General features: G+C 43.9%; 1 protein-coding gene across 2 annotated transcripts in view; it reads right to left on the reverse strand.

The window, feature by feature from the left end:
- Positions 1-19,517, reverse strand: part of KDM4B (lysine demethylase 4B) — a 152,370-nt gene that overhangs the window by 72,626 nt on the left and 60,227 nt on the right. For both annotated transcript variants that reach the window (XM_090028106.1, XM_090028105.1), the window contains exons 6-8: positions 19,356-19,405; positions 14,280-14,383; positions 8,372-8,509 (exon numbers count right to left, since the gene is read on the reverse strand). In XM_090028106.1, the coding sequence (XP_089884232.1) occupies positions 8,372-8,509; positions 14,280-14,383; positions 19,356-19,405 (292 nt within the window). The remainder of the gene's footprint in view (positions 1-8,371; positions 8,510-14,279; positions 14,384-19,355; positions 19,406-19,517) is intronic.

The following is a 19,517-nucleotide window of genomic DNA, read 5'->3' on the forward strand; positions in this document are numbered from 1 at the left end:
GGAGATTAAGCAGATAAACTAAGCAGGTAAATGGAGGCTTGGGCTTCCCCTGCCAAAGAATCCTCCAACCTCCTGCCATACCCCTCTGTAAGGAAGCAAGCACTGCAATCGATACATTAGTTTTTTTACTTGGATGCCACTTAATACACAAAAAGTTACAGAGGGGTGCTTCAAGTTCAATGAGGGGTACCTTAAGTCAAAAAAGGTTGAGAATCACTGGAGTACAATATCAATGGCAAAGACTTTGTGCTTTGGGGTATATGAAATCAGCCGGTCCGGATGATCTCCACCCTAGAGTTCTAAAGGAACTGGCCCAGGTCATTGCCAGTCCCCTGGCACGGCTTTACGAGCACTCGTGGTGCTCTGGTGAGGTACCGGAGGACTGGAAGAGGGCCAACGTGGTCCCCATCTTCAAAAAAGGCAGGAAGGAGGACCCGGGAAACTATAGGCCAGTTAGTCTTACCTCGAACCTAGGCAAGCTGTTCGAGAAAATTATGCTGGCACACATCTAGGAGGGGCCAGCAGGGGACTGCATGCTTAGGGGCAACCAACACGGGTTCATCAGTGGCAGGTCCTGTCAGACCAACCTGGTGGCCTTCTACGATGAGATCACCAGATCATTAGACGCAGGGGTAGCAGTGGACATCGTTTTCCTGGACTTCCGGAAGGCTTTTGACACTGTCTCTCACCCCGTTCTCATTAAGAAACTGGGGGGCTGTGGTGTAAACACCCACACAGTCAAATGGGTCGCCAACTGGCTGGAGGGCCGCACCCAGAGGGCGGTAATGGATGGGTCCTTCTCAACCTGGAAGGACGTGGGCAGTGGGGTCCCCCAGGGCTTGGTCCTCAGGCCCGCACTGTTCAACATCTTCATCAGTGACTTGGACAAGGGGGTAAAGAGCACCCTGTTTAAATTTGCTGATGACACTAAGATGTGGGGGGATGTGGGCACACTGGAAGGGTGCAACAGGCTACAATCAGACCTGGATAGGTTACAAGGGTGGGCGGATGAGAATAGGATGGGTTTCAACACAGACAAGTGCAAAGTGCTGCACCTGGGGAGGAATAACTGGCACCATACCTACAGGTTGGGAAACTCCCCTCTTGTCAGCACGGAGGCGGAAAAGGATCTCGGAGTCATCACTTACTCCAAGATGAACATGGGCCGGCAGCGTGGGGACGCGGTTAGGAAGGCCAATCGCACCTTGTTGTGCATCCACAGATGCATCTCGAGCAGGTCCAGGGAGGTGATCCTCCCCCTCTATGCGGCACCGGTCAGGCCGCAGCTGCAGTTCTGGGCGCCGCACTTCAGGAGGGATGTGGACAGCTTGGAGAGGGTCCAGAGGAGCCCACTCGCATGACAGGGGACAGCAGGGCAGGCCCTATGAGGAGAGGCGACGGGACCTGAACCTGTTCAGCCTCCACAAGAGAAGGCTGAGGGGGGATCTTGTGGCCTGTTACAAACCAGTCAGGGCAGATCAGCAGGCATTGGGGGAGTCCCTGCTCCCCCGAGCACCGCCAGGAGCGACCAGGAATAACGGTCACAAGCTGGCAGAGGGCAGGTTTAGGTTAGATATCAGGAGGCGCTACTTCACGGTCAGGGCGGCTAGGGTCTGGAACCAACTTCCAAGAGAAGTGGTGCTGGCTCCTGCCCTGGGGGTGTTTAAGAGGAGGTTAGATGAACACCTTGCTGGGGTCGTTTGACCCCAGTACTCTTTCCTGCCATGGCAGGGGGTCGGACTAGATGATCTGCTCAGGTCCCTTCCGACCCTAGAAACTATGAAACTATGATCACAACCACAGGACAAGAGTAACATTTGCCCCCAGCATAAAGCAGTATCGTTCACTGCATGACATGGAGGAGAGTATGTGATACTTTCCGCAAAATCCCCAGAGACTGGCTACTATCAAACACACAATTAAGATGCGTCCAGTCCAGAACAATTCCCATATTGCAGCGCTAAAGAAAAATGCACTAACAACTTCCTTTGTACAAACCAAAGCCAAGAAGGAGCTATGGAGGCTTCAGACCCAACCATTCACACAAAGGTTGCTCCTCTAAATAGGGCTGTCAGTTTGGAAACATCTTCTCATTAAGCCCTGCTCCAGGAGTATGCTCCCACAGTAGGAACAAGTTTCCACCCTTTTGGGATGTCATGTGTTTAAAATAGTATGGTGAGATCATTTCTGTTACTAGCTGCCCAGCACTTAAAAGGAAATAAAACCCCCAGCTACTGGCCTGTGCAGAAAGGTCACCAAGTCTGAGTTTTCACTCCTTTAATTACCTTGCTCACGTTACTTGAATTAGACTAGGGAAGCAGAGCCCAGACAACTAACCCATGATTTGTTCCACTTACACCTCCAGTTTTAATCACATTGCAACCAGGCCACGAGATAGCCATTTCATTAGAGGGTATCTGCACACCATGATGTCATGGCTATGTACCCGTGTGCTGGCATACAGATGATCTCTGCAGCGCAAGCAGATCCCCAAGAGAGAAGGAGAGAAAGTGACTTTGTAGAGTGGAAACGAGTCAGGAAAGACAAAGAAAAATTGGAGGACGGAAGTTCTCAAATGTCATCAATCTGGCATCGTCCCAAGCATCCAGGAGCAGTGATGAGGCCTGAAAGTAGTTCTGGTAATGCAACACAAGGTTACAGTAAGCCTTTATATCTGTGATTCAAACAGCAAGCGTTATTATTACAAAGCGGGATGCTGAAGCCCTTCCTGCTGATCTATACCAATAAAAATAGAAATCGTTTCAATAGTTCAGTAGGAGACAGCCCAGTAACCATACTTGATAGAAATCAGTCCTGAGGATTTATATACATCTTGAGAGACAGAAAGGAGTTTTGTTTGTCACAAGCCAGTACCTGGAGTCGGAGCCAAAGAAGCAATTACTTGAGAGATCAGCAGACCTGACCTGAAAGCAGCAAGCACCTGTTCTGATGAAAGAGCTGAAACTAGATCAGACCAGGCCCGTGGGAAAAGCAAGAGAATTGTTGAGCGCTTGCGGTGTCCTATCTCCCAAGAATCGGCAACACTCAGCTTCCCTACCTGAGCCTGAGACATGCTAAGCAGATACAAGAGACAAACCAGAAAGCACAAATTTGACGTGACAATCCTACCATGGACTAGCTCTTAGCTTAGCTAACAAAAGGATTCCTTGGTAGAGACCCCAGTATGGTAAAAGGCCATCTGCGAGAGCGAGTAGCTGACAGATAACAGCTCATATAAAACCAAATATTCCTCTTGAGTTCATTACACACGTTTCCACTATTCGCTGACAGCATTTCCCATAAGCACCTCTTACAAAATTAATCTCTTCTAGGTTCTTAAAAGCCTCATGCTGTAACAGGACACCCAGCTATTTACTCAAGTGCCTGCCACCTTTAACCAGCTTTTTGTACAAAGTATTTTCCGGCACAGGTTTACAGAGCTGCAAGGTCCATTCAGCCATCATTAGTAATCCGCATAACTTTGCAGCCACTGCTGATTTTCTGTTAGTGCTGATGCGTGTTCTGCTAGGAACTGGTTGCGCTGTAATTGTAAACTGATCATTAAACTCGATTTTTGGATATAATGAATTTCTGGAGGCCAGGCAGGGCTCGCTGTAGTTGTCAGCCCATTCTGTCCGCCTGGCAGGCAGCTAGCGCTGCTGTATCCAGGTTTTTCTGAGGTTGCCCTTCACAATGGAATATTAACTCCTTCCTCAAATTGCTCCTTAACATCTTTCCATCCACCCACAGCTACGAACGGCAGAAATTGTGTTGCAGAACAGAACAAAACGAAGGGCACGAGTCAACCGGCCTGCTGTGAAAACCAAGCTGTTACCAGGCTCTTGTGCAGCAGTAGGAGCAAAAGTCTGGCGTGCTGGCAACCGGAGGAAAGGCGATGAAACCAACAGGCAGAGCCTGGTGTTGCTCGAGTATTATTCTGTACTTCCAGAATGCGATTCGGTCCAGGATTCCTGAACAGTGATAGTGAATTCAGGAAAAAATTACTCCACTACAGATGGAAAAAATTATTCCGGTTGACTGACCTGAAGAGTCAACATAGCTGATTTGGTCCATTAAAAAAACTGCACTGACCAAAATCGCATCATCCAGGACTTTCCTTTCTTCAGGAAGAGTTCAGACAATGTGAGTTTACATAAAGCACAGCCATCTGATATTTCATATCTTAAAATGAGATTCAAATGAACCTTCTGCCCTTATCTAAGCAGAGCCCTCGCACCTCATCTAAAATCTCCCACCAAGGTACCAAAGGGTTAATGAACATGTGTGCAAATCCCAGTTTTGGCATTAGCTGGAAACCTACAAACAGAGAAGAGTCACTGCGTGGACTGGAAATAAATTGGGCATCTCCTTCCACACTTCAACTTTCTCTCCCCAGATTTGCTCGGAGCTCTCCATGTTGCTTGTTCAGTAATTTCACGCTACGCCGCCTAACAACGTAAGCAAGGAGGCTCAATCTAAAACTGCACTTCCCAAATGTCACTTGTTTGTGAACACATGGATGAGCCCAAAATTGCTTTTAATATTAGAGTGGTGCCTGCTGGCACCCACTGTAGTTAAGGGTCTGTCAAAATCTGCATGATAAACCCCCATTTTTTTTTTGGTGGGGGGGTGTTTCATAACTCCATGGCAATTTGCTACAGACAAACTTGCCATGCAAGGTCACCACAGATATGAACTGAGCTTGTATCAAATTTGCTTGGCCATTTTTAAGTCGGAAGCTGACGAAGCTCATTTAAGACCTCTTGTGGTTTTATGCTTTTCCGACGGCTCCTTTATCTTCAAAATGGGATCTCAGACTTCTGGGGTCCACCCTGCCCCTTACTTACCCTGCAGCACACCTTGGCAGGGGTCAGATATTTGAAAGGGGGAGAAGCAGGAAGCAGAGGTAGCTGCATAAAAGTATCGTTCATCTTTTCTTCCCTTATAAAGGTCATTTTTTGGTTAGTCATCACTAATATCAAAATTGTTATCATTAATAGCTTGGAATTTATGCCCAATTGGCAAGGTATTTACAAGGATCTTTTTCTTGAAATTGCACAGCGGTTGTAGGACCACTGGAGTAGGCTGGCAGAAGGCACTTTCACCACTCTTTCCTAACCCTACCCAGAGCAGGTCTTGACAACACAAAGGCACAATGTTTAACAGCCTGTTCACACTAGTCCCTCACCCTCTCTGCTACCAATGGAGTTGCAATGGTGAGAATTTCAAGAAGCTTAGCATACGTGAGGTTAGAGATGAAGTCACTTACTCCAGCTATCATTCTAGCTTGGTGACTCAGCCAGAAAGCACTGCAAAAAAAAAAAAAATCAGAATTTTTCTTTCAATCCATAACGGATGCCTGCTTCCCCCCACTTTTTTTTTTTAATTAAATTTTAAATTATACAGGAATTGATGCTGCCTCTCTAGCATATTAGCCAGATGTTACTCAATCCATGCTCAGGCACCAAAGATGTTCCAAGCCAGAACAGCTACTACGGCTACAAATTCCATGGTCCTTAAAACGGCTTTGCATCGACAGGATCCACTTAGTTTTGATTTCAGCAGAAGTTAGTTTAATTTAATGGCATTTCAAAAAAATTAAGATGAAAAAATTGAAGTTCAACTTCAAAGGAACTGGCTATGGTCTAGCCAACATCAGGGAAGAAAGCAACTAAAAACGACATGGCTGCGACCAGCCCTGCAACTCCCTAGCACAGAGCTTCTCAAACTGTGGTCCACGAGCTCCATTCGGGCGGTCCGCAGAAAGGTTGCAGAGCAATCGATAATACCCGTACTTGTAAGGTAAGACTACTGATATTCAAATATGAGTTGTGTGCTTTGATTTGTAGAACAAAAAAAAATATTGTTCAGTGGTCTGCCGAGGCCCTCAGCAATTTTCAAGTGATCTGCGAAAAAAAGTTTGAGAACCACTGCCCTAGCATATACTTTTGTGGACCCTGGGCCATCAGACCTTGAAAAATTAATAAAAATGTATTGGAAAGAGGTTCCGTTTCCTGCACACGGCCTAAAACCAGTTGGAAGTTAAGTAGAAGTTTTTCTCCATGGTTTATGATTCCCTAGTCAAGCATAGTATAATAGCTTTAAGTCTCCTTCTGAAGAAGTCGGCGCCAGCCCTATCTGGAGACACTTGTTCTATTATGGCGCACGTGCTTGGAAATAATTACTACAGCTCTTGGCTAAAGCCCCTAATCTCTAGTGCCTTACCCCAGAATCGAAAAAAATCAGTCTAATCTGAATGACTGTCTAGATCTACAGCCTCACTCGCACCAGCCCTTCTACAAAAGTCAAAGCAGACTTGAGCTCAAGGAGGGAAGCAGGTTGCGACTACAACATGTGACAAGGCAAGACAGCGCTGGCTGATGAATTCTGTTCATGCTCCGAGCTACAGCGGCGCACGATGGAATTCCCATCAAGCAGCCTCACATTTCCTCCAAACTGTCAATAAAAAATACTGCCAAGATGTATGTTCGCGGAGGTAAGGGGAATTTATTTTAGAACAAGTATAGAGTTCAAATGTCACATTTGTCAGCTAATAACAGATCCCCCGAGACCATGCGCTGCAAATTACTGGAAAAATAAATGAGGCAGGCACTTCACCTTTCAGCAGCCTGAAGGGATGGGCACCTTTCTATGGGATGAGCTGCTCAGACACTGAAGATGATGGCATTTGATAGTCGCAGCCAGTCTGCCTGTGCCTACCTAGGCAATGTCACAGAACACTGAGCAAGGAGGATGAGGATGTAGCAGAGAGAAGAGCCTCTGCAGGGTGTCATTAGTTACAAGCATCTCCCTCTCCTAGCTGGACAGACTGTATTGATCCATTAAAAATTGAGAACTTGAAAGAAAGAGGCAGGAAGATGAAGAGTAACTTTTCTTCAAGTCACCGTAGTTTCTGGGATTCCACAAGTTCCTCGACAGCCAAGCAAGAAATGGAAACTAGGACAAACACATGCAGCCTCTCAGGAGCAGAAGGAAGTGCCTCACATCACTGAAGCAGCAGCCATTCACATTGATTAATGACCATCAATGATTAGCAGCGACTAAAATCATGTCCAGGATATCCTGGGTTGGCTGGGAAGAAGAGAGCTGAAAGGACTACAGCTTGAAGATGAAAAGTCAGGAACATAAATATCCCCAAGGCTGTGAAGGGAGGGTAAAAAAACTTCATGATCAACTATCTACTCCATACACGCACAACACAAGCCACTACTGAATCTGTATGCATCTCAGTGCCTCGATCCAGGGACCAAAGCAGTCGAGCTCATTATGAAAATCAGTGTTCAGGTATAGCCCATTTCAGACTTTGAAGGCGATGTCACTCTATGGCAGAAATGAAGTCCTTCTCCAAGTCAATTTAGCATTGCTTGGACAGTACCACACACTAAACTGCTGTTACCTGTGTAAATATTCATCCGCTCTCGCAACATGCAGGAAAAATGGACCATCACTAAAAAAAGACCAGAAGTGCAATCTAGCTCTATACTTCAGCACTTGCACATGGCTTTCTGTGCAAACCCAATGACTTGACTTACCACCCCTTCAAGGGCAAGACATGCAAAATACCTTTGCTGTTGACTAGATCCACTCATTAACTTGGAAGCTCTCTCCTCACTGCCACTGATGTAGATGCAAATAAAAAAGTGACAAAACAAATGAAGCATGCATTCTGCCTTGAAGGCCAACAGCTCCGGTGAGCTGTCAAAAGGAACAGCTCTGACTACTGAGCTGTCAAAGGAAACATGTTGCACAGAAAAGGGTCTCTGACTGAAGCCCTCTTACGAAGGTTCGTCCCAGAAACTGAAAGGTGCTGTATGCAGGGAAGCAAATGGTTCCCTCGCCTCTCCCAGCAATTGAGACCTGAACAAAGTTTCTCACATTGCAAAAAAAAAAAAAAAATAATAAAAAAAAATTAAAAAATCAATTATTTGCAGGTCACTTGCACATTTTTGTCAAGTTTCCAACAGCTGCATGACTTCACCTTTCAACTTTTTTTTTTTTTTCCAGTTGAGTACAGAGGAGTAAAATACTGGTTACTCAGGGGTAATTCATTCCCTGCAGTACTTAAGTAAGGTGGTAGATTTCTGCTTCACCCCAGCTACTAAAACATCACATCAACCTCTCTCTGCATACTAAAGCAACCCTCCCAATAATATGCAATAAACACCTTACAGGTAAGAAGACGGAGTAGAATGACAATCCCCATCAAATGGGCATAAAACCCTGGAAAGTGCATATTCTTTGCGGGATACTATTTTCATCCTTATATTTGTGTTTGCAGGCCTGTTCATTTATTTGCCTTTCGTCACCTAGAAGGAATTAGGAACCTGCTCCTCCAAACAGAGACACCTACCTGAGTAGCCATTTTCCCATAGTCGATCCACCTCAGTGTGGCAAAATTGGTGGACTCTGCACAGTTGAAGCCATGATTGAATCCAGCGTGGTAGCCATAAGGAAACGTGATCATAAATTCTCCGGCTTCTTGAGTGATCTGGAAGCAAAAAATGGTGGGGGGGTGAAAAAAGGATTTAAAAAACCCTATGATACTACTCCCTGTGTTATCTAGTGGCATAGGAGAAGCAAACATAATGGAGATAAACTGCACGAAGCCCTAGGAAATTTCGCTGAGCAAGGTTCTCCAGAAGGATCAGAAGAAAAGAGCCTCTTTCACAGTGTCATCATACAGGCTAATAAATAGTTAATCTTTAAAAAGGGGAAAAGACAACTCTTGAGTACTGGTAGAAGAGACAACTGGAGTACTGATTTAATATCCTTTAAAATCATTTCAATAAAAAGTATTTCTATTAAGAAGTTGTTTAGTAATGGATAGCAGCAGACAGAGACAGGAACCCTTGTCACCTTAAGCAGTTTAATCACTGTGACCAAAGGGTTAAATGACAAAAACAGGGCTTTTTGTATCTCTAATGTTCTGAAGAGTTCCTGAAAAATGAGCAATTAGGTTAAGGGCAGACAAGTCAGCAGGGCCACCCAAATGGGATTTTCTTCCTGACTATAACCCGTGTATTGTGTGTTCACCCCCACATGAAAGCAACATTTTGGCTAGGGACAGCAATTACACATAAAGTGATTGGAAACGGGTTCAGATCTGCAGCACAACAAAGTTCAGTGCACATAAACCACTTTAAAAATGGCCAAAACCACTTTACAATAATCCTGGATGGATGCAGTATCAGACTTAACTGATTTAGGTTAAATCTGTTTTTTGAACTTCTGCCCCAGATCCCCTCCAGATTCAAATTAACTCACAGCCCCCCAGCATCCCAGGATGATTTGCATCTTCCCTGCAAACCCTCCCTTGCAGGGTGGGCAGGCTAGCCTTGGTCCAAGCTGTCTGCTCCAGCAGAGCAGGGAGGTATGCTCTAGCGTCCCCTGGCTTCTGGCCTGGGCCACTGCAGACATGTGACTGCATTTCTGGAATCAAAAGTGAATGTCTGTTCACTTGCTTATCAGTTCAGTCTACACAGCTTAGACTAACCTGTGAAGATTGAATCAGTTCAGCCTTGGGTTCTTTGACTCAGTACTCAGCCTTCATGCATCCTGATTTTAAACTAGTTCACTATATCGTCCAGCCAGCCCTCCCCAAGCTTGTATTTGCATGTCCAGAACAGGACAGACAATACTAAAAATGATATTCCACTATTTGTCTACTTGTGCATGTTTATTTTGTTGTAATTTCATACACACACACACACACACACACCCATAAACATACACACACACATATGTATATACATATATATTACTGATTTAAGGAGATTACTGGATCTTCAGTCACAGAAAACTTCTGACTAGAGCTGTCATCTCAAAAGTCACTCAAAATTACTGTTGCTTACATACAGCATTGATTATAAAGTTATTTGTCATCAATCTAGTGCTTGTACATGAACTCTTCTACACACACCCTTAGGAAGGTGGTATCATCTTCATTTTCCTAAATGGGAAAGAGTCAAAATTTGACCTGACCCCGCCTTTTTAGTACTAGAAGTGTTGACAGATCCTATACTGCAGAGGTAGTTGCATGGGAAGCAGCAACACTTGGGATTATTTCCTACCAGGGGGAAGTCTCAACAAAATGGTTTAAGAACCTAAAATGGGATTTTAGAAACAGTCATCCATAACTTGAAAATATGTCTAGACAGTAAGAGGTGGAAAGTTAAAAAGAAATTTGACTTTTAGAGAATTCATGTAGGTTTCCACACAACTTCCAAACATAAGAACTATAAACAGAAGAGTTTAAAAAAAAATATATAAGTGAGTCAGAAAAGCTCTACAACAAACTCAGCCAGGCATGGAAAGCTAGCCAAGGGCACGAGTCCATTTTTTGTTACAAGTTTCCCATTATGGATTTAATAGATTTCATAGACATTCGGGCTGGAAGGGACCTCGGAAGATCATCGAGTCTTGCCCCCTGCCCCAGGGGCAGGAAGTCAGCTGGGGTCAAAGGATCATCCCTTTCCTCAAGTCTTGTTCAGTAAAGTCCTGCTCAAAAAAACCTCTTTCAGGTTGCCTCTATGAACAAGGCAAACTTCTTTTTTAAAGCAAGAACTGTTAAATCTCCAGGCTTAAACCACAACACATACATGCAGCAGACACCCAAAAGAGACAGGAGGAAATTGGTTTTACGGACATGCTTATCCAGTCTCCCTGACAAGTCCCACCCAGGCCCTCCCAGTCTGCAAGCACCCAAGCTCGCTACTCGGCTAGGGGGTACATGCCTCACAGCTGCTCTCAGGTCAGGCTGTTTGAAAGCAGTGTCAAGATGCTCAAGAAGGCTAGATTTTGTTTTACCATTCTGAATAAGAGCTGCACATTTAACTATAACACCTACAGGACTAATGACACAATACTTGACAATGTTGACCACTTTTGTCTAATTTCTTGTGATTTTTAAATTTAATATATTATCTAACAAATCAGTGCAGAATCCAATAAAGTTATAGTTGGTTTTGCTTTGATCTTATATAGTGCTAGGCTCCTAGAGCATTAGTAAAGTTTCCAGTTCCTCTTTCAACTGAAGAAAAGAGTCATGTTATGCACGATGATGCTCCATACCATCAGCATCCCCCTTCTCAAAATTCGAGATCCACCCATGCAGGTGCTCAAGGCCGATCCTTACTCAGCTCCACAGAACACCATCCCACCCAGCCCCTTCATAAATCAAAGCAGAGCTGCAGATCGTTAAGTTAAGAAGATGGAAAGATTATGTTCCTGTCAGAAAATCTACATCCTGGTGTCTTCATTTCCAGCCCACAGTGTACATCCTCCATGTCACTGCTGTCAACATTATCCCTACAATAAATGAAGGAGCGCTCAGGATGATGGATAGGCCATGTAGAAAAGTAATAACTATTGAGGGAAAGCCAGCACAAACTGCCACTCATGGAGAAAGGCCTGAATTTACTGACTTCTGCAAGCTCGTGAAGAATAAATGGAGAAATCAATGGGGGATTACAGAAATACACATTTTTAATTATTAAAAAGCTCTGGTATCGATCTGCTTTTATTCTGCAGAAGTAAATACCACTACAGAGATTTATAAACGTGTGTGGATTAACTTCTTTGAAATCTGCCAGGAATTTAGATGAAGGGACCCTACCTGAATTCCCACAAGGAGGAGGGCATTAGTCTTTCCCTGAACACTGATGCGCTTGCTCCAGAAGCTGTTATTCCAGGTTAGGATTTTTCCAGCGGTTGGTTGCTCAGACTAGGGAAGTCTTCCTGCTTTCCCTCGCCTCACTATTAAAAGGTTTTTAAGTGAGCACCTCAAACAGGCACAGAGGAAGAGGGAAGCTCTCATGAAAGCACATCCCTTCTGCTTTCTTGCAGTCAGGCTTCCCAGTCATACTCGCCCCCCCGAATGTTAATAATCCCCTCTCCTTTAAAAGAGAGAGTTCGCTCTTAAAAGGATTTCTTCCTTTATAATCATTTGGGTCCCTCTTGGCTTTCAATAAATGCAGTGACCAACTAAGACTGACTCTGAGGACTGTCAGAAAACACAGCCCCCATGACACCTGGTGTTCATAATATTGTGTGCGCACACACACACATCTTTCATACTCAACACACTTGCACATTTCCTTTGCTTCACAAATCAAAAGATCCATAAGGGGAAAAAACCGTCTAGGAAGCTAGAACAGACTCCTCAGCAAGCAGCACATTGGAGAGGCCCTACTGTAAAACATTTTACAAGTTACCCCGCAACCGACACTGTTCAATAAAACCTTCTTGGGATCAGTTGTGAAAAATCCTTCCTTTACTGCCCTTTTTACAAATCTTTTCCGAGAAGAGAAGTAGAAATTTGCTACATTACTGATCAGAAGCTATTCAGTTTCCAATCAGCAGTCAATGTAAACTTTTGCTCAGACCAGCAAGCAAAAGGAAAAGCAAGAACATTACAACAGCTACTTGGAAGGAAGAAAATAGCAATGCTTGGTATATGCAACCAATTCAAGTCTTATAGAAGACTTTTATCTACTTTACCATGGCCTTCATGAGAGGTAAAATGATGCCTTAATAGGCTGCCTGAATGAAATTATCTCCCTATTTGCTGCTTCTCACACTCTGTAGGAGGAAAGAGTGACAAGTAACAAACTCCTCTTAATAGAATAATGTAAAAAATATAGTAGAGGTTCCTGCTTTTTCATTTTCATCATCCTTCTGAGATAAAGCAGTGACCTATCTTTAGGTTTGAATCAGCTCATGTTCCTCTTGACCTGGGACTCCAAAATTCAAAGTCTTTAGGGTAGCATGAGACACTAGTTACAGAGTTGGGCCAATGGAAAATGGAAAAAAAATGTCATGGAGAAATCCTTTACACAAGAGAGTGAATTCTCACCATGGGCATACTAAGGGACTACAAAACCCATATCTGTACTTCTTTAATGGAGTTTCTTAACTGTGTAAAGCAGATATGTGCCTGTTCATACTTGAACATTAGGCTCCATGAGTGGAAATGTAAAAAAAAAAACAAACTCCGCTTACTGTCCCTTATAGTACAGTGATCAACCATCATGTGAAAAATGGGCCCAGTCTGGGTGCTGATACTGAGCCACAAGCACCACACGGCTTCTCACAAGTCTCCACTGCACTGACAGTAAGCTGATCTGAAAAGTCAGATGATGGCACTTCACATTTCCTTCATCGCAGCCTTCACTAGGAAAAATGAAGCAGCTTCTGGAGCAGTAAATTGAATGAATTCATAGTCTTGACACAGAGCACCAGAATCTTTTATTTCTAAAAAAAGAGAAAGCATTCAATTCCATCTCAAAGGAAGATGAAGCCCTTCAATTCTGGTCCGTGCCTTGTCTCAGGCACCCAAACTCTAACAAATCCCTACTTTGAGAATGATCAGGAAGTAGGCATTCGTATCTCGGGGAAAATGCACTGGCAATACCAATCACAAATGGGCATGTAAAAGGTAATGAGAAAGGACAGTCACTTTTCCTCTATTAATTTCTAGCTCTTCCTATTCTTGTACCCTTCAGCTATTTCCCCAGCCCTGCACCCCGCCATTGGCCATTGCTTCAGACCCTGTACTAACGCCATCTGACCACAGATAAGTGCTATGTGCGGGACTAACAACCAGTGGCAGAAGTGATAAGATTGATTCAACAAAGATCCTAATCACCTTGGGTGGAGTGGTAGCAAAAAACCGTGTAATTAATCTCACACCTAAAAGTACAGGACTCAGGGCAAGTGTTCTGCAATTACTTCCCAGCCTTAGTTCGGACCAGAAGATAGGGGGGAGTCGCATCATCTTATTGACAAAGCTTCATTTAAACCAAAAAGTCTGGTGATGTGAGAGGTAATTTCTGTCTCTAGCTCTAGAGCTCTGTTTAGAGCAGGGAAATTCAGAAATGGGATTCCCAAAACTACCACTAACATTTACTGCCCACCACTGGGGAGGCCACAGAATTGTTGTTCCCCTTCCCCCCCAGTAAAACAGAATACTCCTCAATTCACAGGTTAACAAGGCTTAGGTTTAGGTTAGCTGAATGCAGAAGGCAGTTCAAATGCAAAATTTCACTATTGGAAGCACTTTATAGGGATTGCCTTAGCCAAGCGGTGAATCTTTAATTTTTAAACAATCACCTGGTTTAAATGGACAGCGCGTTTTTATATTGCAAAGCGAAGCATTCTCTTCCCCAGCATGTCCATCCCAAAATGGTTTCCTTCCAACAGAAGCAGCAGCCCCAGTTCTTAGCCAACTAACATATCCCTGAAATGCCCTCTGTACATACCCGGTCAAACGGGATGCCATATTTCTTCAAGATGGAGGGTGAAATGAGGGTCATCTTGTGACGGAGAAAGGCATCACATCCCTGAGAGCTTCCTGGGAAAAATCCTGCAGAGGTATTCAGAAGAAATGAACGTCAGCACAGACAGATTCACCAAGCAGGAAACACCGATCCACCATCAAAATGAGCCAGCAGAACGTTAGTATGCCTGAATATTTTACATAAGGTGAAAACAAAACGGCAAGGTTGGGCATGCTGATTATCTTGCTTGTGTTGCCTACAAGATGGTGACAATGACAAAGATCCACAGTTGTTTTTGACACAGGGTCACGTGTTAGACATCTCTGATAACAGATGGATCTCTCTCCTGGCCATTCCCCAGCACTACAAAAAAGGAGGTACACGAGGCACTTTGCCTCGGGTAATGCTGCTGGCATTGCAATGTTTCCCACAGGTGCAAAATCAGGGACTTTAGGATTTCACCATCAGACATCTTTTCTACCCGCATCCACCATCTTCCTGGCCCAAGACCCATATTTCAGTCGCAGCAAGCTATCTTTGGTCTTGACAATAAGGTCTGCCTTACAAATCTCCCAGGGGTTCTCACAAAACACTGCCTTCTTCCCTGAACTTCCATTCCCAATGATACAGTGCCTCAAGACCAAGCACGGATGTTCATCCTCACTCACAAATTATCTATAGTACTCACAGGTAGTCACTGGGGTATCCAAGTAGCCTGCATTTTTTTTAATGTATTTATCTACCTGACATGGATAGAGAACCGAGGCAGGGAGAGGCTAAGTGATTTGCTCAAGCTTGCACAAGATGGAAACTGCATCCAGGTCTCCCAGGTGCCAGGGGTTAGTGCTCTAATCCCGGAACATTTTTCTTCTGCCTTCTGTACTGCAGCCAGGAACCGAGAAGACTTACAAAGCTTAACAGTAGGCAGCCTACTCTGCACGCTGCTCTGCCCTGCCTATGCACTCACTGGTGGGCATCCATGTTACTCTGAGCAAAATAAAGCAGCACAGTGTCTACAGAGCCTAGGTCAAGGTGCCTTGTACTGGTCCTTATCTCCTACTACCTTCCTCCACCACACACAGAGTGAGGTAGCAGTGAGGAGGAGGGTAAAAATTACAAATGAGTATTTTCAACCAAGAGGCACGCCTGGGAGAGCAGTTAAGATGTCTCCCTATGGATCCAGAAATGCAAGTCCAAGCCTCGTACCAAAAATGGGTGCCAGTTTACTCAATGGGTACACAGCAATTTTCCCTGGAGATCTGAAGGTGGTAGGATGCAACACTAGTCTCAGAATTTCTTGTACACCAGTGGCTATGAAAGCAGGCATGCCTTACCTGTGCTAGCCTAATGCACCATCAAAGTATGGGCAGGCATTCCACTGTTTTTAGTTTCAGTTGGTGAAAAACACAAAAGGGGAAAAAAAAGTATATATTTACCCCACCACCATCTAAAACAAGGGACAATGCACAGGGACTTTTTGCTGTTTACAAAGGTAAAAGGTCCCTATGGCTTGGCTGCATGCCATGAGTCTGGTCTGAGTTGGACAGATTCTCTCACCATCAGAAAGAACAGTGCCACTAGACACAAAACTAGCAATATGAAGTCCATTAATTCATGATGCCTAGGATTGGGGTAAAAAAACAAACAAACAACAAAACAACCACCCCCAAAAAACTGAAACAGAATACCAAAAATCCACAATTTTAAACCTAAAGGTAAAAGGTATGCATACAGATTAGCTATAGATCAGCCACCATTCCTAATATGCTTCATCCGTTCATCTTAAACCATCTACTGCCTTTAAGGAAGAGACAGCGTTCCTACACGTGTGCAAAACCTGGGAGCCCCGAGCTCTTATGGAAGTCTTGGGATACTAACCTAAACCCACATAAAGGCTCTCACCCTCCCTTGTCTCCTACCTTTCACCTGCCTGGGCTTTCAACCCCACAGTCCTGTTCCAGACAACACTGACCATTTTTTGGTACCTGATTAAATAAAATCAAAATTGAGGGTTGAAGAAAAAATATCCCACAAGCATTTGTGGAAAAAAAAAACAGCCTTAGAAACAAAGCCAATTGATGGGATATAAGGGGGAGGCTTTAGAAAGTGCAAAGAATTACTGGATTCTGGCTACCTTTTTGTACTAAAAGCATTTCAATTAGAATTATGACTGCCTGCCACCCAGTTTGTCGTCCCTCTCTGCAGTTCCTCTTTTTAATGCACAGTTTAAGTGGCTCTCATTAAAGCTACTAATAAAGGAGCACATTTTAAGTGATTAGCACCAATAACGTGGCAACACATTAACGTTCTCTCCATGGGCTCCAAAACTCTCCCAGCAAGCCCATTTATAGCTCAGCTATTCATTTTCCACATTAATCGCAAACTCATTTCACTGTGCTGAACATCTATATAATAGTTAGCTGATGCATAGGGTTGGGGGGGAAATGCTTAAAAAGTGACCCTGTTCCATTTTAGTGTGTGAAGAGGACCTGTCCTGTGCCTCCCTAATCAAGCTGAAAGCAAAGCAACAGGGGAGAAGACAAATCTCAAAATACGGATCAGCTCATTAGCAATTTGTGAGTGGTTGTTGCATTGCCCAATATTAACAAGTCCCAATACTGACATCAGGTAGAGTTAGTTACAAAATGGCACGAGATTTCAGAAAGATTCCTTAAGCTGTTATAACCTGGTGAAAGAGTTCAGGTTCTCTAAAATTTAGAGATATTATCTAGATGTATTGGCCTTTTTGATGACTGAAATGATAGTTTTCAGAAAACGTGACTCCTAAACTCAGTTAGGTGGATCTGAAACAGCCTGGACAGGCTACCTTCCAAGGCAATAATTTGCTACTTCTATTAATGTAAATGTCACTAGTGATCACAAGGCCAATGTGACCTTAACCTGGGACTATCATTCCTATCAGTGTAAACTAATCTTGACCCATGGATTGGCTTTTATTTAGTATGTAATGATCAATAAAACTGTTAGATTGTCAGCAAGAAATTTTAATATTGCAAGTACAGCTTGGAAGCTAGCATCCAATTAGAAACAGAACGGAAACATTTTCCAAATGTTACAGGTGTCACAGATATTTGTTTTCCATCATCTTCGACTGAACGCAGAGTAAGTCATCTATATGATGACTGCTATAAGTGTGATGCTCAAGGTATACCTCTCTGGAAAGGGAGGCATTGTTTTCAGTTAACTGTCCTGAAGCAAGGATTTGACTTGGGACGGCTCCCCATACGTTGCAGTCTTAACATTTCTAAGTGCGCAGAAACAGCAATCTATTAAGCACAACTCAAGCACACCTTACAAGTACCCTCATAGGACTGTCCAAAGTCCATCCTACAATCCTAATGTTGCCTCCCGTGATGGAGTGCCAAACTTTATCCCTGCCACTGAAGAGCTGGCACTATACTGCAGCCCCTAGGATTACACTGGAAAGGGGCAGGGGATCCAAACAAGTGTGTTCGTATGGGGGTCTCGGCAGCTGAAGATGGGCTTGTATCTGAAAACAAGTAGAGCTCAGGAGCAAAAAAAAAAAAAAAAAATGCTTTTGTGATCCAGTAAGAATGAAAGTGGTGGCCAAATTGGCTGGTTAATTCTGCTACGGGACTAGTCTGAGATTCGGTGAGCAAATCCACATGCTTTCACAATTCCAGGAACGACACCAAGAGAAATCTTTCATAGGAATCCTTCATGATCACAAAGAAGGCAGGGGTAGCAGTAGGATGAGGCCAGTAAGGATGTTCTACATCCAAGCCAGGCAGGGTGAATGTGATAAGATGCTAGCCTTTAAAAAAATGTTGTGACCACTGTTGCAGAAACGACAGCAATGGTCCTCCCCTTTTTCTTTGCATACTAAGACGTTGGCCAACATATTTTTTTTTCAGTCCTACCTTTCCCTTTTTGATGGGCTCTAAAAGGTAGGAACCTGGATGAACTGTCCTGGGAAGAGCAATGCATGAAGAGAAACTCTTCTAAGCTATTAAGCAGAAGGTTTCCAGGAGGAAATTGGTGGGAAAGGGCTTATTAAGAACTGAAAGGATGCAGGACCTCGTTAGGATGAGCCAGCTCTGGTGATGCAACGACTGAGTTTTGACTCTACGCTGCAGGCACATTTACATAATCACTTTGCTAGAGAAGACTCCTTCCCCCACCCTGAAAACTCAGAAGAGAAATGTCTGCTTCATCAAAAAGAATAAAATGATTCTAGAATATGAAAGATCCTTAAAGGATAGGGAGTGTCCCACTGCTCCACTGGCCTCGGATCTACGTCTCCCTTCTAAACAGGGTTCAATCATAAGGCAAGGGGAAGCAAGAGAAATAATCAGACTACAGAGGCCCAGTATAAGAGGACTACTCCCAAAGACAATATATACACTGGGAACAGAGAATTCCCATAATTATGATCCTTGTATCCACCATTATTGAGTTTCTAAGCATTTTCTTTATGAAAAATGTTCAGCAGTAATCAATACAAATGCTGTTTGTTTTTAACAGATTTATAAGGAGGGAAGCACAAATAATTATAATGTTTCCTCTTTCAAAGGCTGCACAAAGCAGAGTGAGGAGGGAAAGCTTCACAGCGGCCCAGGAGCTGGCCCTCCAAGCAAAGGGATCAGTAGAGCTCATGTCATTGCGATGGGCACAAGCCATGTATGGCATGCGGAGAGGCATGGTGGGTCTCTTATTGAATTCATTCCCAGGACAGCTCCATGGTTTGGTCTTAACATCTCAAAATGAAAGTTTTTCCATCTATTTTAGCCTGGTGTGTCAGGAGACGGAGGCTTTGAGAAGCCACTTGTACCAGCAGCAACTGTTTACAGCATTGCTGACAAGATGACAAGGTCTCTGGCTGTGGGGCTGATATACCCAGTGTAGATTCATCAGCTACCTCTAGCAAGAGCAAATTATAGTAAGCAGGCCTGTCTCAATGCTACATGAATCGATTTAAAAATCAAGGGTGCGACTCATCCCAGGGATGTGTTCATAACACATATCCACGTTTGTCTGAACAGAAGCAACATGAGCAAAGTGGGCAAGTGAGCATACCTTTTGCCAGGCGTTCCAGCCGCTTGCCATGCTCCGGGGGTATGGCATACCTACGGAAACAATTTACATGCATCAGAAAAAAAATACAGCATCACAAATTTTAAAAAAAACAAGAACCCAAGTCACTGAGATTTAAATAACTGCAGGTAGAAGGGAGTGTAG

This window comes from Crocodylus siamensis, chromosome 14, assembly GCF_052110815.1.
Source record: "Crocodylus siamensis isolate JL-2025a chromosome 14, ASM5211081v1, whole genome shotgun sequence".
In the NCBI taxonomy this organism is placed as follows: domain Eukaryota; kingdom Metazoa; phylum Chordata; order Crocodylia; family Crocodylidae; genus Crocodylus; species Crocodylus siamensis.